Genomic DNA, 19,475 nt, shown 5'->3' on the forward strand with positions numbered 1-19,475 from the left:
AATAAACCTCTAGTGAGCATGTCTGCCCCCAAATTGTAGGACATGTTTGGGGTATCTTCTCTATTTAAAAGAACCATTTTCTCTGAGACTACCCAACCTGAATCAATCACATTCTCTCTCCCAAAAATGTGGAATTGGGACTGAGAGAAGCTAGCTTGTGTGTGGCTGGAGCTAAGATGAACAAAATGGGAGGCTCAGAAGGGGCCCCGCACATGGAGAAGTGGAGAAAGTTCCGCAGTCAGAGAAAAAGAGATCACGTGTAGGGGGTGAGGTGGGGAAAACAAGACCCAGAAAGAGACCCTTCTGGTTGTTGTTCCTGGCTCTCATTCCTCGAGTCTCCCTGCCTGTGAGTGCTCAGATAGCCCTCATGGTGGATATTTGCCATTTTTGGCTTCCAGCTTTTAATCTCCCTCTTCCTAAAACATCCTTTTCCCACCCCTCTTGGTGGGCAGAAGTGCCTGCCTTTTTTCTGGAAGCTTCAGAGATAGGGCCTCCCTCTGTGTCACTGGGCAGTGTGGCCTAGGCTCAGACAGTTAGATGCTCTCTCCCAAGACTTGAAACAAGTTCTTGAGCTTCAGGAAGTCAGACATGGCACCTGCCATGTGACAGCAAATGACCAGGTAGGGTGCCTGCTGTCCAAGTCCTGTCCATAACCAAAGCCAAGTTCTCCAACCTCCCTCCATTCTGTGAGCCCCCAAAGCTCTTCTGAAATCCTCTCTTGCTTCAGATATCCAGGCTTGGCTGCTGTAGCTAGCAGCCAGGGAACCAGACTAACATGCCCAGTGTCTTTATAGTGAGTCGCTGCACATTTTACTTAGGGTAACTTGAAGCGCAATTCTTTTTTAATTTTTTTAGAGACAGTCTCCCTCTGTCACCCAGGCTGGAGTGCAGTGGCAAAATAGCTCACTGCAACATCCAACTCCTGAGCACGAAGCACAGTTCTGTTTCTTGCTATAAAAGAACAAGTTCTTGTGGCCCTGATGACACTTTGATCTTGAATTTCTGGCCTCCAAAACTGTGAGAATAGATTTGTTTTTAAGCCACCATGGTTGTGACAATTGGTTAGAGCAGCCACAGGAAACGAGTACACCAACGCTTTGTTAACACAACCAACCACTGTTAACGAGGGCTGGTTTTCAGGCCACTTTTACTACTTTACTGTTTCAGGACAGAAATGAAGGGGAGGGAGGTGGCTCTCCAATTTCACTGAGAAACTAAGGGACAAGTTTGACACTATTTTCCAACAGAAAAAAAAAAAACAAAAAAAAAAACAACACATTTTTCGCCAAAGAGGTAATGTGAACACACTACATTATTTCTATGTTCTCTGTCTTCTGTAAAAACCACAGATCCTTGCAAAGCTTGCTAAGAACCACAGACCCCGGTAACAGCCTGGACATTTAATCTGCTTCCCCTAAGAAGAAAAACTAATGGTAGTGTCTGAGAGTTTCAATTTCCCAAGAATCTACCATAATAAACAGCACTCAATAAATAGAAACTACTTTTTGTTCAGGCATGGCTACTGATACAATGGAAAGGAGTGAGCTCAGCGTGAAGGTACAGGGGCTTCTGAAAGCCCTCACTCCCCTTGAGCAAGGAGTGAAGAGCAGCCTATCTGCTGAGCTGCAAGAGCGCCGCTCTGGGACTAATGTGAACAGGTCAGTCTGTGTGCACAGTCCTCCTTTTGGATTTAGTCCAGAGGGTGAGGAGTCTCTAGACAGCACGAAGGAAAGCCTACACACACAGTGATTGTTAGAAGAGCCACTCTTTCTTCTTGAGCTGGACATTCATATCCTGCTTTTGGACATCACAGCTGAGCTCCCCGTGGCCCCCCTACCTCCATTCCCAACGTGTGGCCTTTTCTGATTCTCCAACATGCAGATGGCATATTGTAGGACTTCTTGGCTTCCATAATAGCATGAGTCAAATCTCATAACAGATATTTATTTACTCTCCTTTCTACTCCATTTTACTCTCTCTTTACACACACACCTCCTGTTGGTTGTTTCTCTGGAGAACCCCGAGTAATACACACATAGAAGGCTTCTGAGAAGTGAGGGAGATCCAAACCAGGGTGATAAGAGTGAGGAACAGAACAGGAGTTCAACTTCTTTCCAAAGTGGTGTTATCTCATCTTCTGGAAGAGGCCACAACATCCCAGGATGCAGCAATCCTAGCAAATGTGAGGAAACCTGTTATAGGCCCCAGCAGTGAGAAGAGTCAGGTGCTGCTGATGGCTGGTTCCCGGCTGGGGTGCAAAATGAAGGCACAGGCAGAGCTGATGCAGGCAAAAGGAGCAGGTTTGGGTGTCCCTATTGCATGTCTCAGGGCAGAGAGGGGCCAGAAAGCTTTCTGAAGCTCATATACCAAAGGACTCCTGTTGATTCAGGGGAAGACATCACCAGAAAAGGCCTAAGGAACATCTTTAGGAGTTAAGAGGACAACAAATGTCTCATTTTGTTTCCCCCTTGGCTGATGGCCAGGACTTTGGAAAAGGGGCACCAAGAGAAGTGAATATTTGACTTATGTGATTTTTTTGTTGTTGTTTTTTAGAGAGACAGGTTTTGCCATGTTGCCCAGGCTGGTCTTGAACTCCTGGGCTCAAGCAATCCTGCCTCAGCCTCTCAAGTGCTGGGATTACAGATGTGAGCCACTGCGCTGGCCTAGTGTTTCTTAAAGTACCATCAATCTAAACGTCTCCTGCATCAGAATCTTCCTGTAAAAAATGGAGATATCTGCATCCCCCTCCACTCCCAGACCTACTCAATCAAAATCTCTGGGAATGGCCCAGGAATCTGGCTTTAGAAGTTCTCACTTATTTTTATGCAGACCAAAAACCAGGAACCACTGACTTAGGTTGTGTCAAAGAACAGACATTGGCTCTTTGGATCATAACCTAAAATGCCAGATGAATACACTCTTTAATTTGGATGGAGTACATTTCACAATGATTGAGAAGACTGTCTGAAAATTGGCTTTAAGTGAAAAAGGGGGGGACTCGGGAGGCAGGGGGAAGTCAGTGGGAAAGAAAATATTCAGCTAAAAACTGTCAGTAGGACAAGACAAGAACAATGACAGCGGTGTAAAAGGATGACGCTACAGTCAGACTACCTGGATTCACATCTTAGCTTTCTTTACCTACTAGCCGTATGGCCTTGGGCAAGTGATCTTACCTTCCCAGCTGGGTTTCTTTATCTGTAAAATGAGAACTATAGAAATACCTGCCTCATAAAAGAAATGCTTTACATACATTATGGTGTTAAATATTAGCTAATATTACTGTTATTGGAATGTGACGAGTATTTCATAGGATTAAAACTTTAGAAATGAAGCCACAAATAATGTCTATGATCTCTGATATCTATAAAATGTTGGAATCATTTGAGGTTTGAACAACAGAGGTATTGAAAATGGTGCAAGATACTTCTTGTTCAAAGAAGAGTTACTACCAGGGAGAAGAGAGTTCTGCAGATCCTGAGGACAAATGCCTGCATGGAAATCCTTACCAAGACTCATGCAAGATAGGCTCTAGTTGAGGATGAAAGGAGAGATAATCTGAAGAGTATGATCAAGGGAGATGCATGGGCAAGCTGAAGTGGTGAGAGACTTCCACTCTCTGGACATTTGGGGAAGTTACATTAGCTCAAAGATATGCATCTGATAATGTCGACTTATTTTGGGGACAATTCCATCTCTAAGATGAACTGAGAGAAGGGACCTCTTAGAACCTAATCCTGAACAACAAGGAAGAACCTGTTGGAGAAGCAGATGCAGCAGGAAACCTGGGGATAATTATCTTTGGGATGAATGCTGCCAGAGCCATGTACAGTTTTCAAGGCTCAAATCCTGCTACTTTGGTGGGGCTCTGTCTTTCCACAACATGCCCTATTAACCAGGCTCCCCAGAACTCAGGGAACCCACTTAATTCCTTGACATTAGCAAATCCCTGGTCTTCCTAAGAGCTTTCTTTTTATAGAGCCAGCTGAGGAACACTTCTTGAGGTTCTTCATTATTCAGCTTGAGAAAAACAGAACTGAGCTTTATAAAGGTCCTGCTGAGACTACAGGATAAAGCACGGTACGGTCTTTCATACTCAGTCAGTCCTTCACAGCAGCCATGCTCCCTTGCCCAATCATTACCCAGTCGTCTGATCCAGAAATCAGATCCTATTGACACCCCTGCCATTTAAGAATACCTTCCCCTCCAATGTGATCCCCTTCAAGCCTATAGCCTGAGGTCAATCTTTACCCATATTCAACCCTCCTCAGTGGTTTTAGGATGGGCACTTGTCAGAGCATCCTGAGTTTGTCATCCAGCATATAATGGAGGGGAACGAGATTAAAAACAACAATCACCACACAAGGCTGCTGTAGTCTCCACTTCTGTAACTGGTGGCAAGGCCTATGTTGGGAATCAGAGTTAAATCTTCCCACTCATGTTTCTCTCACCCTCTGCCAGCATGAAGGCTAGGCAGACTGGAGTCCTTGGTGGGATTATCTTTATTGGATTGTCAGTTTTCCAATGACCAGGACTATCGGGCAGGAGAGACCTAAGGGGTGCTCCCATGAATTTCCTGGGTTCTGAACAGTCCCCACTGTGTAACAGCAATTCAATTTCCCCCTGGTAAACAGATCAATCATTCCCATTAGGCACAGTAATCCTTTTCCTATTGGTTTACTGGCATGAGGAACTCCAAAAGGTGAAAGGGCAGTCTCAGCTCCCAGTTCATTAGAGTCACGTTCTTATTTCCTGGTATATGAATTCCTCTCTTGGGCACTTGGGCTTCCAAAAACACTGAGGCCAAGATCACAGAGATGGGAACTAAAATCCTACAAGTGGGTCAATAGGTCTAACAGGGAGAGGGGGGCACTCTCACCTCTACTTCTTGGTTCCTAAACCCATAAGTTCTAGCCATGGGAGAGACAGCACCACATGTTGGCCTCTGTTTTAGGCACGTAAAGTTTCCACAGGACAACAGCTACATTTCTTAGGATGCTGTATCGGGGGAACCCGCCCCCAATATTTCATCATAGGTTCTATTTTCCCTAAGTGTTGGCCAGCTGAGAAAGAATACAAAGAGAGGAATTTTACAGCTGGGCCTCCGGGGGTGACATCACATATCGGTAGGACTGTGATGCCCTCGAGCCGCAAAACCAGCAAGTTTTTACTAGGGATTTCAAAACAGGAGGGGGTGTACGAACAGGGATTAGGTTACAAAGATCACATGCTTCAAAGGGCAAAAAAGGAGACCAAAGTTCACATGCTTCTGAGGCCAATAAAGATCACAAGGCAAAGGGCAAAGATCACAAGACAAGGGCAAAATTAGAATTACTGATGAGGGTCTATGTTCGGCTGTGCACGTATTGTCTTGATAAACATCTTAAACAGAAAACAGGGTTCGAGAGCAGAGAACCGGTCTGACCTCAAATTCACCAGGGTGGGATTTTTTCCCCACCCTAATAAGCCTGAGGGTACTGCAGGAGACCAGGGCGTATTTCAGTCCTTTTCTCAACTGCATAAGACAGACACTCCCAGAGTGGCCATTTACAGACCTTCTCCCCAGGAATGCAATTCTTTTCCTAGGGTCTTGATATTTAGTATTCCTTGCTAGGAGAAGAATTTAGCGATATCTCTCCTACTTGCAGATCCATTTATAGGCTCTCTGCAAGAAGAAAAACACGGCTCTATTCTGCCCAACCCCACAGGCAGTCAGCAGACCTTATGGTTGTCTTCCCTTGTTCCTTAAAATCGCTGTTATTCTGTTTGTTTTCAAGGTGCACTGATTTCATACTGCTCAAACACCCATGTTTTACAATCAGATTTCATATTGCTCAAACACACGTTCTAAAATCAATTTGTACAATAGTGGTCCTGAGGTGACGTACATTCTCAGCTTACGAAGATAACAGGATTAAGAGATTAAAGTAAAGACAGGCATAGGAAATTATAAGAGTATTATTTGGGAACTGTTAAATGTCCATGAAATCTTCACAATTTATGTTCAGAGACTGCAGTAAAGACAGGCGTAAGAAATTATGAAAGTATTAATTTTGGGAACTGATATATGTCCATGAAATCTTCACAATTTATGTTCCTCTGCTGTGGCTCCAGCTGGTCCCTCCATTCAGGGTCCCTGACTTCCCGCAACAATGCTGTCTCCAACTTGTGCCATAACCAGTCTTTAGCAGGTCATTCCACCTAAAAAGCCAGCTGCTTCTGGGTGATGGACTGTATGGTAAAATTTGTCAAGTCTGCATGCATGGGCCCATTGCCCACATGCCCATTTACCAAAAAAATGCATCTCCTTGTTAAAATGAAGTTGGATGGTATTCCATGGTGATGGAGAAGTCCATCCATAAATCTACAGTGTGCCATCAGAAGCCCTCAGTTCAAGGAAGGCAAATCCATATCCATAAATATCCTGTGAGGACAAAGCATTGTACCCTCCATGACAAAAGAGACTGAATATAGTCAACCTGTTACCAGGTAGGTGGTAGAAGAATGTGTCTACCAGAGGCTCCCCACCCTTACCCGCTCTGTGATTCCAAGAGATAAGGGACTCCTTCGAAGCTACCATGGAGGCCTTCTGGTTCTCTGTGCCTGTCTTAATTGTATGTTCTTAACTTTTATTTCTCCTATTCCCAAAATATGCTCAAGAGGGCTATAAGAAACAGGTGACCTCAGTTTTAATAATCATTATTGTTGTCATACTGACTTAAGTGCCTCAGACACTTCATCTCCCAATGCCTTGTCCTCTACCTGCACTTCATTCCATGATGCTATTGGCAATAATCTAAATAACTGTGATGACACTGCATATCACAGATTACTATGTCCCACTCACCCCAGCAAAGAGGTTATCAATGCACTCCTTGAATATATGACCAACCCAATCCCAGAATCCAATTATTTTAACTTTTTCTTTTGAAATAATTACAGATTCATAGGAGGTTGCAAAGAAGTACACAGGGAAGCCCTGTGCTTCCTATCTCCACCCTCTCCCAAGGTTAACATCTTAAACAACTACAGTACAATATCCAAATCAACAGATAGCATTGGTACAATTCATAAAACTTCTTTAGATTTCACCAGTTACACATGCACTAATTTTCGTGTATATGGCTCTATGTAATTTTGTCATGTGCAGCTTTGCATAATCACCACCATCATCAAGATACTTCACTAACACAACATTCCTTACTAGTACCCTTTTATGATCCTCTCATTCCAAATACCTGGCATTAAGTAATCTGTTCTTCATCTTTATTATTTAATGAATGATACATAAATGAAATCATGTGGCATTTATCCTTTTGATATGAGCTTTTTTCACTCAACATAATTTGAGGGTCAATTTGTTGCATGTTATCAATACTGGCCAATAGCTTTCCTTAAAAACAAACAAAACCGGCCGGGCGCGGTGGCTCACGCCTGTAATCCCAGCACTTTGGGAGGCCGAGGCGGGCGGATCACAAGGTCAGGAGATCAAGACCATCCTGGCTAACACGGTGAAACCCCATCTCCACTAAAAATACAAAAAATTAGCCGGGCGAGGTGGCGGGCGCCTGTAGTCCCAGCTACGCGGGAGGCTGAGGCAAGAGAATGGCGTGAACCCGGGGGGATGGAGCCTGCAGTGAGCCGAGATCGCGCCACTGCACTCCAGCCTGGGTGAAAGAGCGAGACTCTGTCTCAAAAAAACAAAAAACAAAACAAAAAAAAAACCTGTTAAATAGTATTTCATAGTATGGATGTACCCACGGTTTGCTTAACCAGTCACACATTGAAGGGTATGTGGATAGTTTCCACTTCCAAACTACTATGAATAAAGCTGCTATGAACATTTATGTAAACATTCTTGTATACATTCTATGTGAAAATAAGTCTCTATTTCTATGGGATAAATGTTCAAGTGTGTAAGTGCTTGGTCATATGGTTACTTGCCAGAGTGGCTGCACCATTTTACAATCTCATCAGCATTGTATGAGTGATGTAGTTTCAACTTCATCCTTTTCAGCACTTGGTGTTATCGCTATTTTTCATGTTAGCCATCCTTATAGATGTGTAGTGTTATCTCATTGTGGTTTTAATTTACATCTAACAGCTACTGATATTGGACATTTTTTTCAGGTGTTATCTGTATATCCTCTTTAGTGAAATATCTCTTTTGCTGATTTTCTAATTGGATCATTTTTAAACGTTAAGTTTTGAGACTTCTTTATGTATTCTAGGTAAAAGCCTTTGTTGGATTTGTGATGTGCAAATATTTCCTATTAGTCTATAATTTTTCACAGAACAAAAATTTTGATGAAATCAGATTTATCCATTTTTCCTCTTATAAATTGTGCTTTTGATGTCAAGTCTAAGTACTCTTTGCCCAATCCTAGGCCCTAAAGAATTTCTCTTATTTTCTGTAAGTTTTATAGTGTTGTTTTACCTTTAAACCTATGGTCCCTTGAGTTTTTATAATTTTAAATATGCAATTTTGAGTTTTTTAGTTTTAATATAAGATGTGAAGTTTAGATCAAGGTACAGTATTTTTGGCTGATGGATGTCTAATTGCTCCAGCATCATTTATTAAAAAGGCTCTCCTCATCTACTGAATTGCTTTTGCTTCTGTGTAAATAACTAGATGTATTTGTGTACATTTATTTCCAGGTTTTCTATGCTATTCCATCTATCTATGTTTCCTTCTCTCTGCCAATACAGCACGCTCTTGATTACAGGACCTATGTAGTAATAAGCATTTGCATCAGAAAGGGATTCCTTCCGTTTTATTCTTCTTTTTCAAAACTGTTTTAGCTACTTGCATTATCCTTCCTTTTCCATATAAACTTTAGAGTAAGATTGTCCGTTCCTACAAAAAATTTTGATTGGATTTTGGTAGAAATTGCCTTAAACCAATAGAACAACTTAGGGAGAACTAACATCGATATTCAGTCTTCCAATCCATGAACATGATAAATCACCTTATTTAGGTTTCCTTTAATTTCTTTCATCAACCTTTTATAATTTTCATCATATAGATCCTACAAATGTTTTGGTACATTTATACCCAAGTAATTTTCTTTGGTGTAAATGTAAATGTACTTCATTTGTTATTTTGGTTTCTACTTGTCTGCTGTCAGTACACAGAAAACATAAATGACTTGTCTATTGATCTTGTGTCCTTCAACCTTACTCATTGATTCTAAAAGTTTTATTACATATTCCTTGAAGTTTTCTGGGTAGACAGTCATGTATCTGCAAATAGAGACAGTTTCATTAAATTTCTCATCTATATGCCTTTTCTTTTGCTTGCCTAGAATTGCAGTGGCTGGAAAACTGCAGTACTAAGTTTGTTGCCTAACGATGGCAAGAATGAAAATCCTTTCATTGTTCCTAATCTTAGAGGGAACACAGACTTTAAACATTAAGTATGAGGCCAGTTTTTCTGTAGATCCTCTTTATAAAACTGAGGAAGTTCCTTTTTTATTTATGATCTACTGAGAATATTGATGAGTGTTGATTTTTGTATCAAATGCCTTTTCTAAATGAATCGATACACTCATGTTTTTTTTTTTTTTCTTTAGCCTATTGATACAGTTTATTAAATGGACTTTCCAGTGTTGAACCAGCCCTGCATGCCTGAAACAAGTTCCTCATAAAATGTAATCCCAGCTACTCGGGAGGCCGAGGCAGGAGAATCACTTGAACCCAGGAGGCAGAGGTTGCAGTGAGCTAAGATCGTGCACTCCTCAATCTCAAAAAAAAAAAAGAGTTGAGAAGTGTTCCCTCTTCTATTTTCTTTGGAAGAGGTTGTACAAAATCAATTCTTTTGAATGTTTAGCAAAATTCTCCAGTGAAACCATCAGGACTTGGAGGTATCTTTTTCAAGGATGCTTTCATTACAAGTTCAGTATCTTTAATGGTTTCAGAATTATTCAAGTTCTCTATTTCATCTTGGCCAAGTTTTAGTACTTTCTGATTTTTGAGGAATTTGTCCATTTCTTCCTAGTTATATTTGAGTAGAGTTGTTCACAGTACTCTTTACTATTGTTCTCATGGCTGCAGGATCTGTTGTGATATTTTCTATTTCATTCATATTAGTGGTTTGGGTATTTTTTTATTTTAGTCAGTCTAGTTGGAGATTTATCAATTTTATTATTTTGAAGGACCAGCTTTTTGTTTCACTAATTTTTCTCTATTGTTTTCCTGTTTACAATTTCATTAATTTCTGCTCTATCATTTCCTTGCTTCTGTTTGCTTTGGATTTAGTTTGTTCTAACTTTTCTAGTATCTCGAGGCAGAAACTTAGATTACTGATTTGAGATCTTTCTTTAAAATTTAAGCACTTAGTGCTATATATTTCCCTCCCAGCATTTCATTAGATGCATCTCAGAGTTCAATTTGTTGTTTTCATTTTCATTCAATTCTATGTATTTTTTGAAATTTTCTTTGAGAAATCAAGAAAGTAATTCCATTTACAATAGCTACAAAATAAAATACCTAGGAATTAACCAAAAAAGCAAAAGATCTCTGCACTATAAAACACTGATGCAAGAAACTGAAGAGAACACACAAAATAAAAAGATATTCCATATTCATGGATTAGAAAAATCAATATTGTTAAAGTGTTCATATATTGTTACAGTATTCATGCTACCCAAAGCAATCTGCAGATTCAATGCAATTCCTATCAAAATACCAGTAACATTCTTCACAGAAATAGAAAAAACAATCTTAAAATTTATACAGAACCACAACAAAAGATCCAGAATAGGCAAACCTCTCCTAAGCAAAAAGAACTAAACCAGAGGAATCACATTACCTGACTTGAAGTTACACTACAGAGCTATGGTAACAAAAATGGCATGGTACTGGCATAAAAACAGACACATAGACCAGTGAACAGAATAGACAGCACAGAAATAAATCCAATAAATCTATAGTAAATTCATTTTTGCAAAGGTTCCAGTAACATACCTTCAGGAAACGAGTCTCTTCAATAAATGGTGCTGAGGAAACTGAATATACATTTGCAGAAGAATAAAACTAGGCCCCCAACTTTCCCCATATAAAAAATTAAATCAAAATAGATTAAAGATTTAAACCTAAGACCTCAAACTATGCTACTACAAGAAAACATTGGAGAAACTCTCCAGGATACTGGAGTGGGCAAACACTTCTTGTGGCAAAGACCGCACAAGCACAAGCAACCAAAGCAAACATGAATAAATAGGATCACATTAAGTTAAAAAGCTTCTGCAAAGTGAAGGAAACAATCAACAAAGAGACAACCCACAGAATGGGAGAAAACATCTGCAAACCATCCATCTGACAAAGGATTAATAACCAGAAGATATAAGGAGCTCAAACTACTCTACATGAAAAAAATAATCATTCGATAAAAATAATGGGCAAAAGATCTGAATAGATGTTTCTCAAAAGACATACAAATGGCAAACAGGTATATGAAAAGGTGCTCAAAATCACTGATCATCAGAGAAATGCAAATCAAAACTACAATGAGGTATCATCTCACCCCAGTTAAAATGGCTTTTATCTAAGACAGGCGACAACAAATGCAGCTGAAGATGTGGAGAAAAAGGAACACTTGTACACTGTTGGTGGGAATGTAAATCAGTACAACCACTAAGGAGAATAGTTTGGAGTTTCCTCAAAAAACTAAAAACAGAGCTATCCTACGATCCAGCAATCCCACTCCTAGGTATATACCCAAAAGAAAGGAAATCAGTAAATTGAAGATACATCTGCACTCCTACATTTGTTCCAGCACTATACAAAATAGCCAAGATTTAGAAGCAATCTAAGTGCCCACCAACAGATGAATGGATTAAGAAATGGTTCATATACACAATGTAGTATCATTCAGCCACAAAAAAAAGAATGAGATCCTGTCATTTGCAGTAACACGGGTGGAACTGGAGGTCATCATGTTAAGTGAAATAAGCCACTTACAGAAAGACAAACATCACATGTTCTCACTTACTTGTGGGAGCTAAAAAATGAAAACAATTGCACTCATGGTGACAGAAAGTAGGAAGATGGTTACCAGAGGCTGGGAAAGGTAGTTGGGGAAGAAGGGGACGGTTAATGGGTACAAACAATAGAAAGAATAAATAAGGCTGAGTGTGATGGCTCACACCTGTAATCCTAGCACTTTGGGAGGCCAAGGTGGGCGGATCACTTGAGGCCAGGAGTTCAAGACGAGCCTGGCCAACATGTCAAAATCCCATCTCTACAAAAAAATACAAAAATTAGCTGAGGATGGTGGCACGCACCTGTAGTCCCAGCTGCTCCAGAGGCTAAGGTGGGGGGACCACCTAAGCCCAGGGAGGTTTGAGGCTATTGTGAGCTGAGATAGTGTCACTGCACTCCAGCCTGGGTGACAGAATGAAACCTTAGTTAAAAAAATTTTTTTAATTGTACATTTAAAAATAATTAGAAGAGCATAACTGGACTGAACCACAAAGGACAAATGCTTGAGGTGAGGGATACCCAATTTACCCTGATGTGAGCATGCCTGTATCAAAGTACCACATGTAACCCACAAATATATACACCTAGTATGTGTACACACACACACACACACACACACACACACACACACACACACACACACAATTCCTTTGAGACTTCCCCTATGTGAATGTATATTCTTAATGAGGTATTCCCTGAGGACAAAACAAAACTGAAAAAAAAAAAATTTTAACTGTTTTCAATAATCACATTGTTGGTTAAGGTCTTGGCATTGTTATTGTGACTGTGATGTGTATAAGGTGAGATAAAAGCTAAGCAATTTTGTGACAGTTTATGTCTATCATCCTGATGTCCTGGAGAATTGTAATATCTGACACAGGACAAAGAAAACCTACATTTAAGATAGAAGACGTTATGAATTTGAACCAGAAGAATCTGTATAATGATGATGAATTTTCTCTTAAAAACAAAACATACATGCATTGACAGGCCAAAGTGGGCAGATCACTTGAGGCCAGGGGTTCGAGACCAGCCTGGGCAACATGGTGAAACCCTGTTTCTACTAAAAATACAATTAGCCAGTTGTGGTAGCACATGCCTGTAGTCCCAGCTACTTGGGAGGCTGAGGCATGAGAATCACTTGAACCCAGGAGGCTGAGGCTACAGTGAGCCAGGACTGCACCACTGCACTCCAGCCTGGGTGACGGAGAACCCTAGAAAACAAAACATACACTTCAATTTCCATCTATGGGAAGCAATAACCAGCCCAGAAGCAATGAACACACCTAATCAGCCACTGTTCTTTAGAGAAGTAGCTGACCCCAGGTCTGGAGAAGTGAGCCTGAAACATCTTGACATACAGATAACTACTAGTAGAAATGAGGAAATCAAATCAAATGTGGGACATATGAGGATCAATAACATACTGCAGAGGTTTCAAACATCAAATATGTTAAAATTTCCAAGTGCATACTAATGCTTAAGAAAAAATTTATCACAGTTGGTGGATGCCAAACAATCAACTCATTCTGAAAAAAATAGGTAAGTAAAGGAAAAGCATCCCATATCTGTGTCTTTCTTACACAAACCGTACCACTAGGCAGCCAAATAGCAGATGAGGGGGAGTTTCTCCTTGCAGAGAAATATTTCTGCTTACACATGAAAAAGGGATATAGAATTAAGATATCCTTATTTTGCAACCCCTAATGAATAAGTGGATCAAAACTAAGCATCAGCTGCTACTCAAATCCCAAAGAAGGCAATCAGTTTGCGCCTCCTATCAGGAAGACCACATCACTGCCTAAAGCAGTCTCATCAAAAAAAAAGAAAGAAAAAAACAACCTCTAATCAAGTGTCTATATTTACTTACCAATTTATGAGCTACAGAGAGGGCAAAGGACACATTAAAGGTACTACATGGTTGCAAGCAACAAAGTCAGACCTGGGGAAACCTGCCAGCAGTGCTTCTCAAACTATGTGCTTGATCAGTTTTTTCTCCCTAATTTTCAATTAACTATAGACCAATAATTCTGTAAAATACAAAAAAAAAAAGGAAAGAAATTTTAAAAACCCCACAAAAACATACAAACTCCATTTTTTTATTGTTAGATTCAATAAACAAATATAAAATCACTGTCAAAATGTTTCTAGAAACTCTCAATTTCTGTACTTAAGTAATCATAAACTAGCACTGAAGTTTCTGAACTGGCACTGTCCTGGGTCCCAAGACATTTTGAGCAGCACTGCTTGGCACAGCCAAGAATCTAGCTTCTTTATCAAATAAATAGGAGGGAAGGAGGGAGGGAAGAACCTATATATTAAAAATAGCATAATTTAAAAGACCTACCTAAGCCAGTCACAATATGTGGATCTTATTTTGAATCTGGATTCAGACTTACTAAAGCAACAACCACAAAAAAAATGATTTATGAAACAGTTGAAAATCTGAACCAAACTATTATTTAAATGAGATATTTTTAATGGTACTGGTTATGTACCTTATATTTTAGAAATACATAATGAACAATTAACGAGTAAAACATACTGATATTTAAAGTAATACAAGAGAGTTGGGAGTAGAGATACACACACATAACACAACTGGCCTTAAGTTGATAATTATTGGAACTAATTAATGTATGAGGGTAATTATCCTATTGTCTTAATATGCTTGACATTTTCCACAATCAAATAACAAATTAGTAAAATTAAAAATTTAAGTTTTAAAAACCTGACTCCCCTATAAATGTTTTTTAAAGGATTAAAAAGGAGTAATTTTGGAGAGGCAAGTTTCCACAGCATCCTAATGCCAGAAAGGGTAATAAAATCTAAAAACTTTTATAAAGATCATGTTGAATGTAAACTTTTTTTGCCTTGGAGTCTAGATGCTGAGTTTGAGACCAGCCTGACCAACATGGAGAAACCCCTCCTCCATCAAAAAAAAAAAAAAAAAAAAAAATTAGCCGGGCATGGCGGCACATGCCCGTAGGCCCAGCTACTCGGGAGGCTGAGGCAGGAGAATCGCTTGAACCCGGGAGATGGAGGTTGCGGTGGGCCAAGATCGTGCCATTGCACTCCAGCCTGGGCAACAAGAGCGAAAGTCTGTCTCAAAAAAAAAAAAAAAAAAAAAAAAAAATTAAGTCAGCTGCAATCCTAATTATATCCCTCAATCAACTAATAAGCAGAAACTACTATGTATATGATGTTCCATTTGTGTGGTGCGACTAAAGAAGGGAGATTTTCTGAAAATGCCAAGAACAATACTAAAATTATATGCAAAGAGCACGTTTACTTTCTGAAAACCTCATACAAATCTTTTGTATTTGAAGCCCTATGATAAAAATTACCAGCATTAAGTACAAAAAGTCCCAGAGAAAAACATTATTTATAATGTATAATTAACGGTCAACATTGGTCATAGGATAAAACACAAAAATCACCCCTACCATTTTTATGCTTTAGCAGCTCCTCCTCTCATTCTAATCTAGAATCCCAATTTCAAAAGGCTGATCCAGACAAGATTAAAGAAGCTTATAACTTCCCTAGTTGCAAAAGTTCCAAAAGCAAGCTGAGAAGAAAGGAAGATTCTTTAAAAGTAAGATTCTTATTCACTATGACTGTGTTTCTGTAGTTTACAGGCACCTTATTCTCCAACCTTTTAACAGCTCTTCTCCCTCTTATTATCCGGATTCACCTGTAAGGTTTTAATTCCAACAAACTCTTGACAGCAAGCCGCTCCTCTCTCTACCCCACCCCCTTGTCTGTGACTTACAGTATTCTGTAATTTTACTCAGGCTGTGGGTCTCAACTAAGTATGCAGTGAGTTTCATAGGAGGTGACAAACAGGTGCTGCCTTTTTTTCTCCAAGCCCTTCTTGCTGACTGTGATGTTTCTCTTGTGCTGTGATGGAAATAAGAGATCTTAAAAAAGTAGGGTTTTTGTTGTTGTTGTTCCCCTCCATTCATCCTCTTTGTATTATTAATTGGTGCACTCTATCTTCAGGCATCAAATACTAAAACGATTATAAGCAAGCAGACTATGTCTGAAGAATGGCTTAATCTAACAACTTAAAAGTATAGGGTTATTTCCATCACCTGCTAGCCATTCAATTATTTTTTTGTGCCCTTAAAACTTCTTATAAACATATTCAACTATAATTCAAATGGTTTAAAAAGCTACTCTGGTGGTCCACAGAAGTAATGGCTGCTCTGTAGATTCAAGTCAATAATAAATGACTAGCTTGGTGTTACCTTAAACGGGTTCTGGCAGAAACAGCAAGTGTTACCAGAAGCAGAAAAAATACCTTTCCAACACATATAAAAATCAAGCAAAGTTTCATTCAAACCTATCTGGGGAAAATATGCTGTAATCTAATTTTATCCAGAAAAAAAATTTGAATTTTAAGAAACCTATGACCTGTATATACGAATGGTTGACGCAAAGTAAAACACTATCATGCTATGACTTCCAGTGATACATGAAGAATCCCCAAACATCCCAAATCACAGAACTTGTAGTGAAAAACCTTGTCTGCAATCAGAGGCAAGCAAGTCTTTAAAAAATCAGCCACAAACACAGATGGTATTTTAAATATACAGTAGGAACATTTATTTTAACACTTCTAAAAGATATTTCTCCATGCCTGATGATTTGATATAAAAATCAAACCCATCATACTTTCCCCATCAGTCACTCTACATTTAGGGCAATCAGAAATTTGTACAACACGAATATTTGCTTCTGAAACGAAAATTACAAATTAAATGATAACAAAAATACACAAATCAACTGGACCCTAAACAAATTTCTAGTGAATTCTTTCCCCTTTCCCCCAATCACCTAGAGCTTCTTTCTTCAGCCTCATTCTGCTCCTTTTCCTTTCTTTGCTTGGCCATGAATTTCTGTTAAAAGCAATTTGCAATATAAAATACTTATTAGACATTATTTTGCTACATGTGCAAATTTATCTACTGTATATTTTATTTATAATTTAAAAGAAACTGACCCTACAAAATATTATAAACACATTGCCTTATATAAACATTTCTTCCTTTCATTCATCAGTCATTTGATGTTTATGATACACCAGGTATTATGCTTGGTGCCTGAGGATTCGGTGGGCAACAAGACAGATAGAATCTTTTATACAATAAAGCTTACATTCTAATGGGAGAAGAGAAACAATAAAAGAAAAAAATAAAATACTTTGGGGGCGGTGGTAAGCACTTCAAAGACAGTGTAACAACGTAACTGAGGCTGAACTTTTTTGGGGGTTCTACTTAGCTAGGTCTTTCTTAAGCAGACCTTTCTGGGGAAGTGATACTTGAGACGAAAAACATGAAGAACTGGCCATGCAAGTAGGACTGGGAAGCGGCAAAAGAACAGCAATATAAAGGTGCAAAGGCAGCAGTGGGTCTCTCATGTATGAAAAACAGAACAAAGCCAGAAAAGCTGAAACACAGAAAGCATTCAGAGAAGTAGAAAAGAAATCAGATCATGCAGGGCTTTAAAGACCCAAAATAAGAAGTTTGGATATTAGACCAAGTGCAATATGAAGCTACTAGAAGGTTTTAAATGGAAAAGTGACATGATGAACTATGTTAAGCACACAGGCAGCAAAGCACAATGCATAAGAGCTTGGGCCTAGAATGAAATAGAGCTGAGTTCAAATCCTAGGTCTGCTACTAACTAGCTATGTGACCTTGGGTTTAGATATATAACCTTCTTAAGTCTATTTTCTCATCTTTAAAACTGGAATAATAGCATCTACCTCATGAAGTTGATCAGATTAAATAAGCTTCCAGCATAGAACAGCTCAATAAATGTTAGATGAGTGTCTGTGCCACAAATTCAACAGAGAGGATGTACAAAACTCTCAAATATTCAGCAGGAACTGGAGTCACCATTTCAATTATGGCTAATAATGATTCTCTAGAGTAACACTTCTTAAAGATGTGTACAAGTTAAAAAAGGTTTTGTGATTAAATCAGTTTAATAATGGGTTGCATGAAGTTAAGCAGGATTCATTCCAGCTAGACAATTCAGAAACTTTAATATGCTAATGTCTACATGACAAGAGGGCATCAAAATATGCAGTTTCTTACTTTAATAATGGAGTGTCAAATGAGACTAGTGATCTACAGAATCTACTCTGGCAAATGTTGCTGTTCAAGTAAAAGAAATAAGGACTAGAAATTACAGGCAAGGTACACTGAAGGAGAAAACAGGACTTAAGAGGAATAAACTGGCATAAACATTCTCCTAAAGTGGGGGGAAATGTACGTTTGGGGTAGATAAATAATTTGATTCTAAGACAGTAACAACACTTCAAGATTTTGCAAGAATTTTAAAAATTACCTCAGTATTTTGCTTATGACGTGTACTCTTGCAGTGATTTGTCATTGCTTTTTCACCTGAGTAGAAGAGGGAACAAATTGGACAGAAGAATCCAGCCTTAGGTACAAGAAAGTCTAATTCTAGAGGATAAGAAGAGACAAGAAGAAAATTAACAATAATTAATCTCCAGTTGTGTTCATCGATTTATTTTATTTATTTATTTGAGACAGAGTCTCACTCTGTCATCCAGGTTGGAGTGCAGTGGCGCGATCTCAGCTCACCGCAACCTCTGCCTCCTGGGTTCAAGTGATTCTCCTGCCTCAGGCTCCCAAATAGTTAGGATTACAAGTGAGCGCCACTGCGCCCGGCTAATTTTGTATTTTTAGTAGAGATGGGTTTTTATCATGTTGCCCAGGCTGGTCTCGAACTCCTAACCTCCCCTATAGGATCTGCCTGCCTTGGTCTCCCAAAGTGCTGGGATTACAGGTGTGAGCCACCACAACTGGCCTTCATCAATTTATTTAAACATGACAAAAATATTAAGCACAGTACATACTTAAATATAAGAACAGTACACACTGCTATAAATTTAGGGATCAATAGTAGTAATTTTAATCAGAAAACGTTAAGTCTTTATTTCGTTAACACATTCTATAATATTCCACAGCCTCTAGGGAATGCCAGTATGCCACTGCTTTGGTATAATGCCAAGTTGAATAGATTCCCATGGAGAATCTTCAGATAACAAAGAACTGTTCAATAATCAGAATACCAAGTCATTAGATAAGAACCTAACACTCTAAAATACCTCTGGCTGGGACAGGTGGCTCAAGCCTATAATCTCAGCACTTTGGAGGCCAAGGCGGGCAGACTGCTTGAGCTCAGGGGTTTGAGACCAGCCTAAGCAACAAGGTGAAACCCTGTATCTACCAAAAATACAAAAATTAGCCAGGTGTGGTGGTAGACGCCTGTAGTCCCAGCTACTCATGAGGCTGAGGTGAGAGGATTGCCTGAGCCTGGGAGGAAAGGGTTGCAGTTAGCTGAGATCACATCACTGCACTCCAGGCTGGGCGACAGGGTGAGACCCTGTCTCAAAATAAAATATAATAAAAATAAACCTCTTAGGAATCCTGTTAAAATAAAAGAGAGAGAAGAGGTAG

The 19,475-nt window shown here is 39.3% G+C and overlaps 1 protein-coding gene across 3 annotated transcripts in view; it reads right to left on the reverse strand.

The window, feature by feature from the left end:
• Positions 1–16,560: 16,560 nt before the first annotated feature.
• ZNF638 (zinc finger protein 638) overlaps positions 16,561–19,475 on the reverse strand; it is a 98,049-nt gene continuing 95,134 nt past the window's right edge. For all 3 annotated transcript variants that reach the window (XM_032178386.2, XM_032178387.2, XM_058428927.1), the window contains 2 exons: positions 18,337–18,455; positions 16,561–16,880 (listed from right to left, as the gene is read on the reverse strand). In XM_032178386.2, the coding sequence (XP_032034277.1) occupies positions 16,815–16,880; positions 18,337–18,455 (185 nt within the window). In that variant the 3' untranslated portion in view covers positions 16,561–16,814. The remainder of the gene's footprint in view (positions 16,881–18,336; positions 18,456–19,475) is intronic.

Source organism: Hylobates moloch, unplaced genomic scaffold (assembly GCF_009828535.3).
Source record: "Hylobates moloch isolate HMO894 unplaced genomic scaffold, HMol_V3 SCAFFOLD_15, whole genome shotgun sequence".
Taxonomy (NCBI): Eukaryota; Metazoa; Chordata; class Mammalia; order Primates; family Hylobatidae; genus Hylobates; species Hylobates moloch.